General features: G+C 37.2%; 1 protein-coding gene and 1 pseudogene across 1 annotated transcript; one reads left to right on the plus strand and one right to left on the minus strand.

Annotated features, from left to right (window-relative positions):
* Window positions 1-1,474: 1,474 nt before the first annotated feature.
* On the minus strand, window positions 1,475-13,637 carry LOC145962222 (uncharacterized; annotated as a pseudogene).
* A 1,016-nt stretch (window positions 13,638-14,653) lies between these two features.
* On the plus strand, window positions 14,654-15,960 carry LOC145962160 (uncharacterized). Its single transcript, XM_083083077.1, has 3 exons — window positions 14,654-14,823; window positions 14,905-15,059; window positions 15,402-15,960. The coding sequence occupies exons 1-3, from the start codon at window positions 14,678-14,680 to the stop codon at window positions 15,914-15,916; spliced, it is 816 nt and encodes a 271-aa protein (XP_082939203.1). The 5' UTR covers window positions 14,654-14,677; the 3' UTR covers window positions 15,917-15,960.
* The last annotated feature ends 655 nt before the right edge of the window (window positions 15,961-16,615 follow it).

Genomic DNA, 16,615 nt, shown 5'->3' on the forward strand with positions numbered 1-16,615 from the left:
TAATAATGATTAGTGATAGAGTCATTAGTAAATTTCTCGTCTCATCGAGTGAGTAAATAAATGTGATTACGTTAACGTTTATAAAAGAATACAGTTCATGAAAGAAGAAAAACTTTCAGTTAATAATTTAGTGTGGATTTCTTGTCTTTTGCAACGTGATATCTACGTTAAATTTGAGAACGTACAATCTATCGGAAAATTCATTTCTCCTTCAAGCAATTACAGCAATACATCAAAAGTCATCGAACAAGGTAATAATAACTATTTTTTGACGTTATGTGAAAACAGATCTCGGGAAGTCAGAGGGAATGTGTGTCAAAGGAAATTCGTGAAAAGAGAGGGGTTTTTAGTGGGTAGGGAGTACCGAGTTGGTAATTCGACTTGGTACTCGAGTCCCACATAACTCACTGGATCGACCGGTGGGTATGCGTAAAATGCATTTTCCCCTCTCTCGTAAAAAAAAAATACAGGTGAGTGAGCGAATGAGAGAGAGAGAGAGAGAGAGAGAGAGAGAGAGAGAGAGAGAGAGAGAGAGAGAGAGAGAGAGAGAGAGAGAGAGACAGACAGACAGACAGAGAGAGAATGTATGTGTTCGCATGTATGTCTGTATGTGTATAGCGACCAGCTGATCGCAGCAGGCGCCCCGCGTAAGCACCCGCGTCTGACAGTGAATCGCGCCACCCTTGCCTGCCTCTTGTATTCGACCCGTCATACGTTAACTACTTCCTTTAATAATTAAAAAACTAAGCTACAAACGAAATTTTGCCAAAGGAAAAATCGTCTTAGAATTCGGTCAAGATTATGTTTTTGCAAAAGCATAAAGTTATTTAGAATCACCCTGTATATCAGAGTTGGGAAAGTTACTTTATAAAAGTATTTAGTTACAGTTACAATTTCTTTACTAAAAAATGTAACTAGTTACAGTTACAAGTTACTAATTTTGAAAAGTAACGCGTTACAGTTACAGTTACTCAAAAAGTAACGAGTCGTTACTTTGCAGTTACTTTTTTCCAATAAAAATAAAAATATCAAATCTGCACGCAGTAATAAAAATTTAATGACAATCTTATAAGGTATTAATTTAATTCTTGCAAATTATAGAGAATTTTAGAATGACATTCACTTTAAAGGAAGAAAAGTACATTTTATTTTAATTCAAAAATAGCTAAATATAAACAAAAACTTTTATTTAACGTAAAAAAAAATATAATTTTATTGCATCTCGCTCTTATAATATTATTATTTTAAGGTAAACATTATGTGTAGATATATATAATTAATCTTTACTTTTTTACTATATTTTTACTATATTTTTTATTATATATATATGTATATATACATCGAATAATATTTATTACTATATTTTTTCTTAATATTTATAAGATACATGAAATAATAAGAAACATATCATGATGATTAATACATGAAATACTAAGTATTAGTATGTTAAATGATTTAATGTTTAAAATTTTGATTAATAAAAATTTTTATTTATTTTCAAAAGGATTTGGTATTCAATTATGTCATCGTGAAGATGTCCTCTTTGTGGTGTTATTACGGAACCACCAACATTAAATATTCGTTCAACGGATGCACTACTCGGAAGTGCCGTATTATATTTAATAAAAAGTTTTTTAATTGCAGTGTAATCATTTAACGTATTAATACTGCAGTTATCCGATTTTAAAAATCGATACAATTCTTCTTGTGTGGATTCAACTTTTTTTACTTGCTGATCAAAAGCAAAAAAGTCATCGCGATCGTCGAGTTTCTCACTAAGATTAGGGGAACTCTCAGTAGAACGGATTCCTAATAAATCTTCTAAATAATTTTTAGCGAGTTTCCTTTTTTCTCCATTTATCCAATTTAATTTGAATTTAGGGTGCAAACAACTTGCAATAATAAGCTCTTCTTTTTCAAATAATGCGGAAAATCTAGAATTATATATGTTCAGAATCAATGAATAAATATTATTCTTTATTTAAAAAATAACAAATTAATTTTAGCAAATTACCTTTTATTTAAACCTTGTTGTATAGCTGCGATTAGTGATTGGCAATATGTAAATCCATTTTTATTGAATTTTTCTAATTTTTCTCTTAAAGTTTTCAAGACCGGTAATAAGTATCCCATGTACATTCCTGTCTCGCTTTGCAATATATCTAAGGCTTGCGCTAAAGGTTTCATTACCTAAATCAAACAAAATGAGGAAAAGATACATTTTATTAAACATATACATATTACGACCTCTACATATATATATATATATATATATATATATATATATATATATGTAGGAATCGAGAATTTTTCGTTTAATTTCGTTTTCGTTTCGAATTACTTTGTATGTTAGATTATTTCTCGGGCGTGTTGACGAACCGGTCGCGGCCGGAGTTTATTGTATCTCTATTGTCTGTAGGTCCATTGTTTTGAGCTCGTATTTGTTTTGAGGCAGTTCTTGCCCTTGTTTTTATCGTGCGACAGTTAAACGTGGGATTTCGAACACTCGATGTGTCGCTTCCTGATTGGCCCGCGCGGGGCATAGCGAGGCTATAAGATCGTCTCTCGCGAGTTTCCAGGGAGAGCGCCGAATTCCGCGAAGGCAAAAGTACGTGTTATCTGAGTAGAAATAAAAGTTATCTGAATCTGTATATAAAATCATCTCATTTTAAAGACATTCTTCTCCCGATCTGAAATTAAATCCGTAAACCTACAAATTTTTGGGGGCTCAGCCGGGATTGAACTGTGAGAGACAATAGCGAGCTGCAGTGGTACCGAGTGCGATAGCGTTGCCTGAGAGTGCTGAGTGCAATAGAGTGGAAGGCAAGGTTGACACTGAGTGAGTCGACGAGAGGTAATGAGTCCTACAAAGATTGCCTCCAGTTTAACGGTCCCGGCGCTTAAGGAGAAGCTAAGGACTTTAGGGCTAAGTACGACCGGAGCGAAAAATGAATTGATTAGCCGATTATTGGAAGCGGATCCTGCGGGCGATTGGCTCGGCGGGCCGGAAAGCGATGTGCAGAATAATCTGTTGCACGATGAGGAACAAGATGCATCCGTGGCAACTGGCGTGAGTGAGACGGAGATAGCGCGGCGGGAGATGGACATGCTCAGGAGAGAGAGAGAACTCCTATAGCGAGAGCTCGCGTTGGCGCGACGGGAGACCGAGCTTCTTCGGGCGAGAGAGAGAGAGCGAGAGACCGAGCGTGGCCAAGAGAGTGAGAGATGGACGGAGACGATGGGAGCGACGGCGCGAGTCAGCATAACAGCAATTGCCGAATTGTTGTCGCATTTCGGCGGGGCCAACGACTCCTGGAGCGTCTGGGAGAGGCAGGTGCGTCTCCTCGCGACTACCTATAGGTTGCGAGATGAGATGGTTAAGATACTAATAGGTTCGCGCCTCAAAGGAAAGGCGGCCGAGTGGTTTCGTTCGAAACCTGAACACATCGAGATGTCAGCAGACGATCTTTTAGCTGAAATGAAGGGCATGTTCGACCACCGCCCGAATAAAGTGGCGCGCAGAAAAGAATTTGAGGGACGAATTTGGAGGAAAGGCGAGGCCTTCGGCGCGTACCTCCATGATAAGGTAATTCTGGCGAATAGGGTGCCGGTCGAGGAAAGCGATCTCGTTGATTACGTTGTTGACGGAATCACGGATCTGAATCTGCAAAACCAAGCGCGGATCCAGGGATTTGAGACGACGGCATCCTTGTTGCGGGCATTCGAGAAGGTGACCCTCGGGCCGAGGAGGCAGAAAGATGGCACGGCCGCCCCGATGGGACAACCGGACGGCGACGCGAGATCTCAGGGAGGAGCGAGGCAGCGGAGAGGCGACGGCGAGGCGCAGAAACCACGACGGTGCTACAATTGTGGCGGACAAAATCACATCAGTGCGAACTGTCCGACAAAAGAAAGTGGAGCGAAGTGTTTTCGGTGCGGCGAGCGCGGGCACGTAGCGGCGAGGTGCACCGGAAAAGCGAGCGCTAAAGAAAGTTGTGCGGTGAGCGAACTCTGCGATAAAAATTATTATAAAGACGTGCGTATCGGCGGTTGTAATATCCGGGCGATGGTAGATACCGGAAGCGATATGTGCTTGATGCGTGCGGATTGCCATAGTCGACTGAACGTTCCGTTGAAAGAGAACAAAATCTATTTCCGCGGTATAGGCTCGGACGGTAGAGACATTAGGCGAGTTCGAGGCCGACGTTCATATAGACGATAGTGTGTATTTGATGAAAATACGGGTAGTTTCCGATGGGCTCATGCGATATGATCTAATTATTGGAGCCGATTTTCTAAGAACCGTAGAAATTTTAATAAAGGATGAGGCGCTAATTTTGAGGCCAAGTTCGGATTCGGGATTGTCAAAATTGCCGGAAGTGTTTCAGATCGACTATAAGTATGAAGCGAATAAATTTGACACTGTACTTGACGATAAAAATAAAGACGCGTTGGAGAATATGATACGAAATTATACGCCAAATAAAACATGCGGTGTGGATGTAAAAATGCGATTAGTTCTTAAGGACGATGAGCCTGTGTACCAGCGAGCGCGGAGATGTTCCGAGCGGGAGAAGCAAATAATAAAAACACAGATAGGCGATTGGATGCGCGAGGGTGTGGTGCGGCCGTCGTTATCGGAGTATGCGAGCCCCGTGGTGCTCGTGAAGAAAAAGAACGACACGTATAGATTGTGCGTAGATTACCGACGTTTAAATCTGAAAATAATAAAGGACCGTTATCCCCTGCCGCTGATCGACGATCAGCTGGATCGATTGCAGAACGCGAGAATATTTACGACCTTAGATCTGGAAAACGGGTTTTTTCACGTTGAGGTGGACGGGGACAGTAGAAAATATATGGCATTTATTACGCCTGACGGGCAATACGAGTTCCTTAAAATGCCGTTTGGCTCATGTAATTCACCAGCCGTTTTCCAGAGATTCATTAACGCGACATTCCGAGACTTTATTAGCGACGGGACAGTACTGACGTACATGGACGACTTGATCGTGCCGTCGGGAGATTGCGAAGAGGGCTTGGAGAAACTTAAACGGATATTCGACAGGGCGAGTGAATCGGGATTAGCAATAAATTGGAAGAAATGTCAATTTTTAAAAAGTAAAGTCGAGTTCTTAGGGCACGAAATAGAATCGGGTAGCATACGGCCGTCGGCGACAAAAACGGACGCGGTCACGAGATTTCCGGAGCCGAAGAATGTGAAGCAGGTTCAGAGTTTTTTAGGTTAGGTTAGGGCTATCCGGTTACTTCCGTAAATTTATTTGTAGTTATTCGTCGATTGCGCGACCCTTGACGAACCTATTAAGAAAAAATGCTGTTTTCCGATTCGAGAAGGAAGAGAGGAACGCGTTTGACGGACTAAAGGCCGCTCTGGTAAACAATCCCGTCCTTAAAATATATCAAATAAATACGACCACCGAGCTCCACATCGATGCGTCAAAATACGGTTACGGCGCTATTTTGTTGCAATATGATAATAATAATTTGTTACGTCCCGTTTATTATGCTAGCGGTCGTACGACTAGTGCTGAAGAAAAGTATAGCAGCTATGAGCTCGAGGTGCTCGCAGTCATTAAAAGCCTTGAGAAAGTTTCGCGTGTATTTAATAGGCATTCCTTTTAGGATATTGACAGACTGTAAAGCGTTCAGCCTTACGATGAGCAAGAAAGATTTATGCATGCGCGTGGCGAGGTGGGCTCTGCAGTTGGAAGAATTTAATTATACGATCGAGCACCGCCCCGGGAAAGCGATGACGCACGTGGACGCGCTGAGCCGAAATCCGTTGCCTGCGTGTATGTGGAATGAGTGCGAAGATAATATAGTAACGCGAATTCGGAAAGCTCAGCGCGAAGACGTTAGTTTGCGAGAAATTATTGAGCTGGTTGAGGCGAGAAAGACTGATAATTTTGTAATGCGAGCAGGAATTTTATATAAATTAACTAGCGACGAGGAGCGGATGGTGATTCCCCGACCGATGCACACGCAAGTTATCCGATACGTGCACGATAAAGGTCATATATCGGCGGGTAAAACTGAGCGTATCGTCGCGAAAGATTACTGGATACCAGACTTGAAAGCGAGAGTCGGAAAAGTCGTTCGGAACTGCGTGTCGTGTATTCTAGCCGAAAGAAAGTATGGTAAGAGGGAGGGAATGTTGCATCCCATCGAGAAGGGAGAGGCTCCCTTGGACACGTTCCATCTCGATCACCTGGGACCGCTCCCTTCGACGCGGAAACAGTATCGATACATACTGGCGGTAATAGATGCGTTTTCGAAGTTTGTCTGGCTTTACGCTGTTAAGACGGTGAACGCAGCGGAGGTGTTGGCGTGCTTGACAAGACAGTCGCATGTTTTTGGGAATCCGAGGAGGCTTATATCGGACCGCGGGTCCGCATTCACCTCCAACGATTTTCAGGAATATTGCAAGGCGGAGGGAATTCAACATGTCCTCACCACGACGGGAATGCCCAGGGCCAACGGGCAAGTCGAGCGGGTCAACCGGACGTTAATTCCGCTAGTGACAAAGTTGTCCGCCCCCCGACCAGAAGAGTGGTATAAACATTTGAATATAGCGCAAAAATATTTAAATGCCACGCAACATAGGAGCATTGGGACGACGCCCTTCAGGTTACTGTTCGGGACGGATATCAAAATGAGAGACGACGTCTCCATCCGAGAATTGGTGGAGAAGGAGCTAATTTCCATGTTCGAAGAGAATCGCGATGAAATAAGGAGACAAGCTAAGGAAGTTATCCGGCAGATACAGCGGGAGAATCATCGGGGATTTAACAAACGAAGGAAGCCGGCTACGTCTTACACAATAGGCGACCTGGTTGCGATCAAAAGAACGCAGGCTAATCCTGGGTTGAAGTTCGCGCACAAGTATTTCGGCCCGTATCGAGTTAAAAAGGTATTGCGGAATGACCGCTACATCGTCGAGAAGGTGGACGCACATGAAGGGCCTTATGAGACATCCACCGCGGCCGAATACATGAAGCGTTGGATAAATGAAGAAGATGAAATAACAACCGACGACGAAGCTGAGAATATCTGAGGACAGATATTAGTGTAGGATGGCCGAATGTAGGAATCGAGAATTTTTCGTTTTCGTTTCGAATTACTTTGTAAGTTAGATTATTTCTCGGGCGTGTTGACGAACCGGTCGCGGCCGGAGTTTATTGTATCTCTATTGTCTGTAGGTCCATTGTCTTGAGCTCGTATTTGTTTTGAGGCAGTTCTTGCCCTTGTTTTTATCGTGCGACAGTTAAACGTGGGATTTCGAACACTCGATGTGTCGCTTCCTGATTGGCCCGCGCGGGACATAGCGAGGCTATAAGATCGTCTCTCGCGAGTTTCCAGGGAGAGCGCCGAATTCCGCGAAGGCAAAAGTACGTGTTATCTGAGTAGAAATAAAAGTTATCTGAATCTGTATATAAAATCATCTCATTTTAGACATTCTTCTCCCGATCTGAAATTAAATCCGTAAACCTACATATATATATATATATATATATATATATATATATATTACAATTACATATTAATACATATTGTAATTTATTTAGAGGTATGCCTGACAGTATTCTTCTAGGAATTTAATTTCATTTTCAGTCAGTCTTTGCAAATTACAATAATCGAGGCATTGATTAATTTTTTTCGGGATCATTTCTTAAAAGAGTTACTAATTGCAATACAGAATCATAAGTAGAGTTCCATCTATCAAAATAGAAAAAGATGAAAAAAATATAGAAAATTATTACTTAATAAAATTATTTAATAATTATTTAATAAATTATTTATAAAAAAAATACTTATTATATATATACTTATATGCAGAGTTGAATGAAAATATAATGAGAAATGAAAGTGAATATTTTGATTAACGTGATTAATATTGAAAAATAATAAATATGCAACTTATTTGATTATAGCATTGCTGACAGTTGTCAATGCTTTTTATTATTATGTCGAGAGAATAATATCTGAGATATTTATATATAAGTCACCAAGTGACTTGTATATAAATATTACAAATATACTTTCTAGGTACTAAAATCGTTATGCTATCATGAAATCTAAGATCAAATAAATTTCATATTTACTACCTAATACAAGAAATCTTTTACCTGGTAATTTTCTTTCTTTTACCTGGTTTTTCCTTTATTTTGTCAGATATTTGTGTAGATTGATTATGCTAATTCCATAATTTGATTAATTTGGCAAATGTCAATCTATATAGTTTTTTGTACAAAATATCACTATCTATAGCTTTCTCGGAATCTTTTACCGCGACAAGATTTAAAGTGTGTCTCGCACATCTATGATGTGGCGGAAGGGTAAGCGAATTTTCTGCATCCGTGTCTTCTATATCGTTTGTAATTAATAGATTATTTATATCGTGAAATTCTACAGCATTAGATGTTTCATCTTCATCTTTTTCAAAATTCCTAAAAAATATTATTTATATTATATATATATATATATAATACAAATTATTATATCCATATTTATATTGTATATAATTTGCACAAATAATTATTATTATATAATTATTTGTATTACATGATAAAAAGAAATGTATGTGAGCTAAAAAATACTGTATTCGTTTGCACATGTAAAAGAATTTAAATAATATACTAAATATATTTTTCTTAAAACAAACTCTTACCGAAAAGCTTTAACAAAATTGGTTCCATTGTCGGTAATTGCACACATTGTCGGTTACAGCACACTTTATTTTGAATATGATATTCGAGGAAGACTGAATTAATTGCTCGAGCTAAAACATCGTATGTATGTTTGCCTTTTATCCTACGGCAAGCCAATGCAGCCGATTCTCTTTCGAAAGTTACAGGATTCACCCAATGAATTCCTAAATAACTCCTACAAATTTAGATTTTAATTTATAAAATATAAAAATACAATTCAACGAAAATATAAAAATATAAAATATAGAATATAAAAATATAAAATAATATTACTAACCTTTTTGCTTTGCTCCACAAATCTGCTGTTGTCGCAATTAGTTCAATTTCTGTCAATTTTTTTTCCAGAGCAGCTTTCATTTTATGGTATGTTTCACAAACTTTGTCTCTTAATGTTTTTCTACACATTATACGAATATGTAAAGGAAGTCCAATTCTAAGCAAATTAATGAATGCTGGACTGTCTACAATGGAAAGAGGTTGAATATCTTCAATAATAAAGCGTAGTATCGCTTTATCTAATGCTTTTTGAGTAACTGCTGTGCTCCCAGAGCCCCATCTCTCCAATATTTGACATTTGTTTGTAATATTATTCTGAGGATCTTCACTTGGACGTTTATTTGATAATTTCAGTTTTGCCTTATCTATGTTTTCCAATAGATGTGAACGTTTTGCCTATTAATTTTATTTTATCTATTAATTTCATATATATACACAACAAATGGAGAAAGAAAGAGAAAAGGAGAGAAAGATAGAAATAACATATCAATATAATAGTCTTGATATTTGAAACATGTATATAAAATAATTTCATAATAAGTACAGAAATAATAACATAATAAAAATTTCTTTGAAAAGTAAAAAGCATTTACGAAAAATCTCATAAGAAAAGTTAAAATTTGTAAAGCTAATATTGTGTTAACATTTGTTTCCATTAAAAAAGAGAATTTTGCATATTTTTCTCAGTCTATAAATTTAAAAAAATAAAACAAATTGTAATTTAGACAATTTCTAAATTGAAAAAACCGTTAATGTAATCAAGCTAAGTCATACTTTTGATACCTACTTTTTTGTACATTTTTTATTCAAAGTTGAATGTCATATAATTATGTATTGTTTCTTAAAAATTTAAAATTAAAAATTAAAAAAATAAAAAGTTCAAAATTAAAAATTAAAAATATAATTTTCTAATTATTTAATTTTATTATAATTTATAATAATATTGTAACGATTCGCCTATCCCGAACGCCACGGACTGGCTCGCCGGTTCCCAGGATCCGGGAGTAGGAGGGAGAGCCAAACTTGCGAAACTCGTATTGTGGTTTAATCAGCGTTTATTCAAAACTTGTTAACAAATGAGTAGAACTTATAACTAAGACTTAGCTTAACAGAATATCTTACAAACTAACAGATGATGCACGCGGATCTACTAGCTAAGGCTTAATGCTATCGCATGCCGATGATGCCCTGGCAGCGGAGAGGTTGTGCCCGTCTCCGTCGGTCGAACGCCGGTGATAACCTGGCTGCGGAGAGGTTGCGCCCGTCTCCGTCGGCAAGAACGGTCGGGAGCGTCGATCGCCGGTGATAACCTGGCTGCGGAGAGGACCTCCTCAAAGTTAGCCCCCCCACTTTAATTATTACAAATTTTTTTTTCACTAATCGTTTGGTGATTGATTGGTAATATTTGGTATAATATTCAAAACTTTTGGTAATCCACCGTTTTTTCAGAAAATCAGAAACAAATTTTTAATCTTCTTTTAGCCTCCCCACTTTGACTATTGGGCATTTTTTTTTCACCAATCGTTTTGTGATTGATTGCTAGTGTTTAGTATCGCATTCAAAACATTTGGTAGTCTCCCGTTTTTTTAGAAAATCGTAAACAAATTTTTAATCTTCTCTTAGCCCCCCCACTTTGAATATTGAGAATTTTTTTTTTACCAATCGTTTGGTGATTGATTAGTAATGTTTGGTAACGCATTGAAAATATATAGCTTATAATTATAATTAATATATGGCGTTTTCGAATGGCCGGGTTTAATCCGATCCGAGTACTTTACTGGACGTCATTGATCAATCACAGCCATTCTTCTGAAAAATGTAACTATACATTCTTCAGAAGAATGACTGTGATTGGTCAATGATGTCTAGTAAAGTACTCGGATCGGATCAAACCCGGCCATTCGAAAACGTCAACAGTTTAAATTTTACGTACACAGCAATTTGTTCTTCAATCTTATAATAAATAAAATACGAACTCGTGCACCTCTAATTGCATCTGATTCTGATATCTTAAAGCCGTAATCACACTGCGAGTTGCGAGCTTGGTTGCGGTTGGAATTGACCAATCAAAACAACACAATTTGTCGGCTCTGATTGGTCAATTTTAACCGCAAGCTCGCAACTCGCAGTGTGATTACGGCTTTAATGTATAAACATACAGAGCGATGTTTTGAAAAAAGATCACAAATAAAATTTTCAACAACGTACAACTAGTCGCAGATATCAGAATGAGATGCGGTAATTATTCAGTTTAGCTACCTCACCTCAAATATCAATAAATTTAGGGTCAATCGACGCGTTTTTGCATAAAATTAAAGAATCTATCAAAAAAAAGTGTCGCTCTGCACCGCGAACCAAAATATTCACGATTAAAGTTCACTACTATTTAGGTTAGGATATCTGTCATACCGACACACACACACACACACACACGGGGGGGAGTGCAAGGGGGTCTTCGGCCCCCCTCCCGCACCCACCCCGTCCCCCTCGCTTCGCGTGGAAAGTTGCAAAGTGGAATCTCGTTTCGCGTGGAAAGTTCTACCCTCCTGCACCCACCCCGCCGGTAGCGGTGCCTACGGTAGGGTGCAACTTTCCACGCGAAGCAAGGTTCCACTTTGCAACTTTCCACGCGAAGCGAGGGAGACGGGGTGGGTGCGGGAGGGGGGCCGAAGGCCCCCCTTGCACCCCCGTGTGTGTGTGTGTGTGTGTGTGTGTGTGTGTGTGTGTGTGTGTGTGTGTGTGTGTCGGTATGACAGATATCCTAACCTAAATAGTAGTGAACTTTAATCGTGAATATTTCGGTTCGCGGTGCAGAGCGACGCTTTTTTTTATAGATTCTTTAATTTTATGCAAAAACGCGTCGATTGACCCTAAATTTATTGATATTTGAGGTGAGGTAGCTAAACTGAATAATTACCTCAGATGCAATTAGAGGTGCACGAGTTCGTATTTTATTTATTATAAGATTTAAGAACAAATTGCTGTGTACGTAAAATTCAAACTATTGACGTTTTCGAATGGCCGGGTTTGATCCGACCCGAGTACTTTACTAGACGTCATTGACCAAACACAGCCATTCTTCTAAAGAATGTATACTTACATTTTTCAGAAGAATGGCTGTGATTGGTCAATGACGTTTAGTAAACTATCCCGCATCGGATTAAACTCGACCATTCGAAAACGCCATATATTAATTATAATTATAAGCTATATATTTTCAATGCGTTACCAAACATTACTAATCAATCACCAAACGATTGGTAAAAAAAAATTCTCAATAGTCAAAGTGGGGGGGCTAAGAGAAGATTAAAAATTTGTTTACGATTTTCTAAAAAAACGGGAGACTACCAAATGTTTTGAATGCGATACCAAACACTAGCAATCAATCACAAAACGATTGATGAAAAAAAAATGCCCAATAGTCAAAGTGGGGGGGCTAAAAGAAGATTAAAAATTTGTTTCTGATTTTCTGAAAAAACGGTGGATTACCAAAAGTTTTGAATATTATACCAAATATTACCAATCAATCACCAAACCATTAGTGAAAAAAAAATTTGTAATAATTAAAGTGGGGGGGGCTAACTTTGAAGAGGTGCGGAGAGGTTGCGCCCGTCTCCGTCGGCAGGAACGGTCGGGAGCGTCGAACGCCGGTGATAACCTGGCTGCGGAGAGGTTGCGCCCGTCTCCGTCGACAGGAACGGTCAAAGATTGCTCACTGGGAAGCGGTTCAGGAGGTCCTCGGTTGTACCCGGAGGCTGGTAGACAGTCAGAGGTCGGCTGGGAAAAGGTAGCGAAGTATCGCTCCGGCCGACTTATATACCGCTCGCCGGGATCCCCACTCGCGCTCCGTGGCAGTGAAGTGGGGCGGTTGGTCGGAGTGGGATCGCCCACTGGCGGAAAGGGGAGCGCCCAAAGGCGCCGAAAGTGCCCGGACGGTTGGTCGGCCCGTCCGTTTAATTAGTACGGCACTGTGGTGTCGTTACAATATTATAATTTATTTAATATTTATTTATTTAACTATTTATTTAATATTAATTTTTATGTAAAAATTTTTTATGAAATAAATTATTCTTTTAATTTTATTTTAACATAAGAAATTTATGGACTATATCCATATTTATATTGTATATAATTTATATTGTATTTATATTGTATATTTATATTGTATATAATTTATACAGTTTCGATTAATTAATTTAAATAAAAGAAAGATTTGAGTATACAAGTCTTTACGAAATCAACATTAAACAGATTATTATTTGCTTATTATTTATTATTTATTATTATTCATTATAATTTTCAATTCATATTTATTTTTTGAGACTACTTTTTTAAGAATAACAATTATATAAACAACTGAATTTGATAAGAATATAATAAACCATAAGTACCAAAAATAATTATTAAAAAAATAAAATTTTATTAAAAATATTTTTTAATAAAAATGTATTAATGTATTAATGTTTTCTTAAATTTGAAGTTGAAGTTTTACTTGCATGAATAATTTTCTTGCAAATTTTGCACAAAAATGCCCAGTTTTTCTCGTTTTTCAGAAGTTTTTGCTGTAATTCAAATACTTCTGCATATGCATGGCATTTTATAATTCTTCTCTGAAGATTGAGATGTCTCCATTGCTTTCTAATTCTTCTTCATAGTCCTTTTGTTAGTGTCCGAACATAGTGATCTCTCTCTTTCATATACGTGTGTTGCGCACCAGATTATCACACGTATATGGGATCTACAGTTTAATGCCGATTCCGAACGGCTGAAAAATAGAGAGATTCTCTTGGCAAGATTTCTCGGTGGTTTGCCAGTGCCTTCCAAGAGAGGAGCGAGCGTATACAATTTTTCGGTTCTATCGAAAATCGAACCCGGGACCTTTGGCTTTGTAGACTAGTGCGCTATCTACTGTGCCACGCTTCGCTCTAAGGCTTTCTAATTATACATAAATATATATCAGAGTCAGATTCGTTATGAGAGATACGCGTATCCATAAAGCATTACACACGCGATAAGATCCAAACATAATAAAATAAATTAAAATTAAATAAAATTTTGAAGAAATAATATCCTAAAGTCGTGCAAATAATCGCGAAAAATCTGGTGAAAGACGAAATGCAACACTTACTTACCATATATCTTATGCCGGGTCTACAATGAGTCGGTACTCGGTAGTCGGTAGTCTTAAGGCTCAATCGGTGAGCCGGAAGTGAGTCGGATCGGGTGATCGGTGAGTCGTAATCGGTGAGTCGGTGGAGTTGGCCAACAGCCAACTTCTACGACACCGACTACCGATTTGCTTACGACTGACCAATCAAACGCTTCATATGTTCCAAGTTCCAAGCGAGGCATGGCATGTGTGTGGTGTGCGGTTACGTGTCTTCTGCTGTGTTGCGTCCCAAATGTAATTGTGAAAATGAATATCGAAGAAGATCTAGAGATAATTAAAATTGTGCAGGCAAATCCTTGTCTGTACGTAAAAGATATAAAAGCGTACAAAAATGTAGACAAAAAAACATTGTTGGGAACAAGTGGGTGCTGCTCTAACCAAACAGAAAACAGGTTAGTAATTTATATTGCTTAATTTTTTATTAAAATTCATGTTTCCAGCATAACTAATTCAATTTACTATAGGTGAAGCTGTGCAGAAACGTTGGGATAGTCTACGTACAATGTTTCCGATGCGAGCCCATCGCAAGCGGATGGAGTATATTCCATCTGGTTCTGATGCAAGGGAGGGCCCAAATGAAAATGAGGGAGTAGATTTTGTGTATTATGGGGAAATGAACTTTCTTATTCCTCATTACAAGCCTCGAATGTAAGTTAAAACAACGAACATCTTTTCTTAGATATAGTACAAAATCATCTAATAAGTGTACCTAACTTTCTCGCAATGCAGGACTCGTTCAAACATGAAGACTTCTATCTCAATGCATATACCCTCATCCATTTCTGCATCAGCTAATGTAGCTGATTCTGAATCTATCATAATTCCAACTGATTCTGCTTGGAACCCTGATCTTACAGATTCTACAGATTCTATGAGCATTGCAAGTAAGTCTCAGGTGTCATTGGATGTGCCGAATATATTTAAAGGCATTGATTATGTTATTTTTTCCTGGGAACGAAAACGTGAAATTTTTACTTTAATTCCACAATTTTATTCATTGAATTTACGTAAAACTTTTCACATTTTTGCTCTTAGGAAAAAATTACACAATCAATGCCTTGATTGTTACAATTCATTTGTTCTTTTTAGCTGAACTGGCTACATCGGTTCAGAGTTTATCTTTTTTTTCAATATGGATGGAAAAAGATAAATTTTGAACTAGTGCAACCAGTTTAGCTAAAAAAGAAAAAAAATCTAATATTATTTCAATATGTATCATTTTGCAGATACTGATGACAGCTGCTTTTCTTCTCTGTCGTCAATGCTCATAAAATCGCCATTATGTACTGTGTCGCCAACATCATCGCCAATATCTACAAATGAAACTTTTGAAAAAAATTTAAATCAAGAACAATTCGCGCCCTTCTCTCTATCCATCTTGGCGATGAATTCAAAAGGATCATCATCAGAATCAGGATCAGGATCTTGTGGCACATCTATTGTGCGTAAATTTAAGTCCGAAGCGAAAAACGAAGTTGTTGTACCTCCAAGTGACACTTTCTGTAAACGAAAGAAGATCGCCACAGATCATTTCCTGGGAGAGAGTTCAAAAATGATCGATAGGATGATTTCTACTGTTGAAACTGTTGTCTCAAATCGACAAAATAAAACAGTTCCTGAAGATAATGAGCTTACATCAATGTCTGTAACAATTGCTTATGTAGTGAAAGATATTCCACAAGCGAAGAGAAGGATATGTTTAGTTAAAATTCTTCAAATAATTAAAGACTTTGCTGAATAATATTTCTTTATGTTTATTGTTTTTATATGCGTAACATTAATGTGTTCAAGAAACTACTGTACTGAACGTAACGTAAAAAATTATTTTTTGTTTTCGAAGCTTTTAAATTAGTTAAATTTTGTTTTATAAGTTTATGTATTGTTACTTATGTACAGTTAGGCACATACTTTTATATCGACCTGAATTAAATTTTGTTAAAAAATTAGTGATACTAATTATAGATTTATGCCTATTATAAAGATATATGTGCGTGTGTGTGTGTGTGTGTGTGTATATATATATATATATATATATATATATATATATATATATAATATTTTTTCAATGTATAAGAATATTTTTTTCAATGTATAATTTAATAAATAATTGCTCTAAATAAATAGAGAAAAACTTCTTTTATTCACACATTTTTTTTCATTACATTAATGTAAAATATATTATTTATTAATAGATTTGTTCTAACAATTATTGTACATAGAAAATAAATTATGATACTTAATTTATTATATAAACATAAAAACATAAAAAAAATAAGTTCAGAATTAAAGTAATTTAATTTTTAATCACAGTGCATATATAAAAAATAATAAATAGAAATGTTTTCGTATACATAGATATACTGCAAAAAACAACATGTATGTGTGTGTGTGTGTGTGTGTGTGTGTAAACACATTCCTGTTTATTATTAATTTTTATATA

This window comes from Camponotus vicinus, unplaced genomic scaffold (genome assembly GCF_025532165.1).
Source record: "Camponotus vicinus isolate PSW18456_S1 unplaced genomic scaffold, iyCamVici1.0 SCAF_11, whole genome shotgun sequence".
NCBI classification, from domain to species: Eukaryota; Metazoa; Arthropoda; class Insecta; order Hymenoptera; family Formicidae; genus Camponotus; species Camponotus vicinus.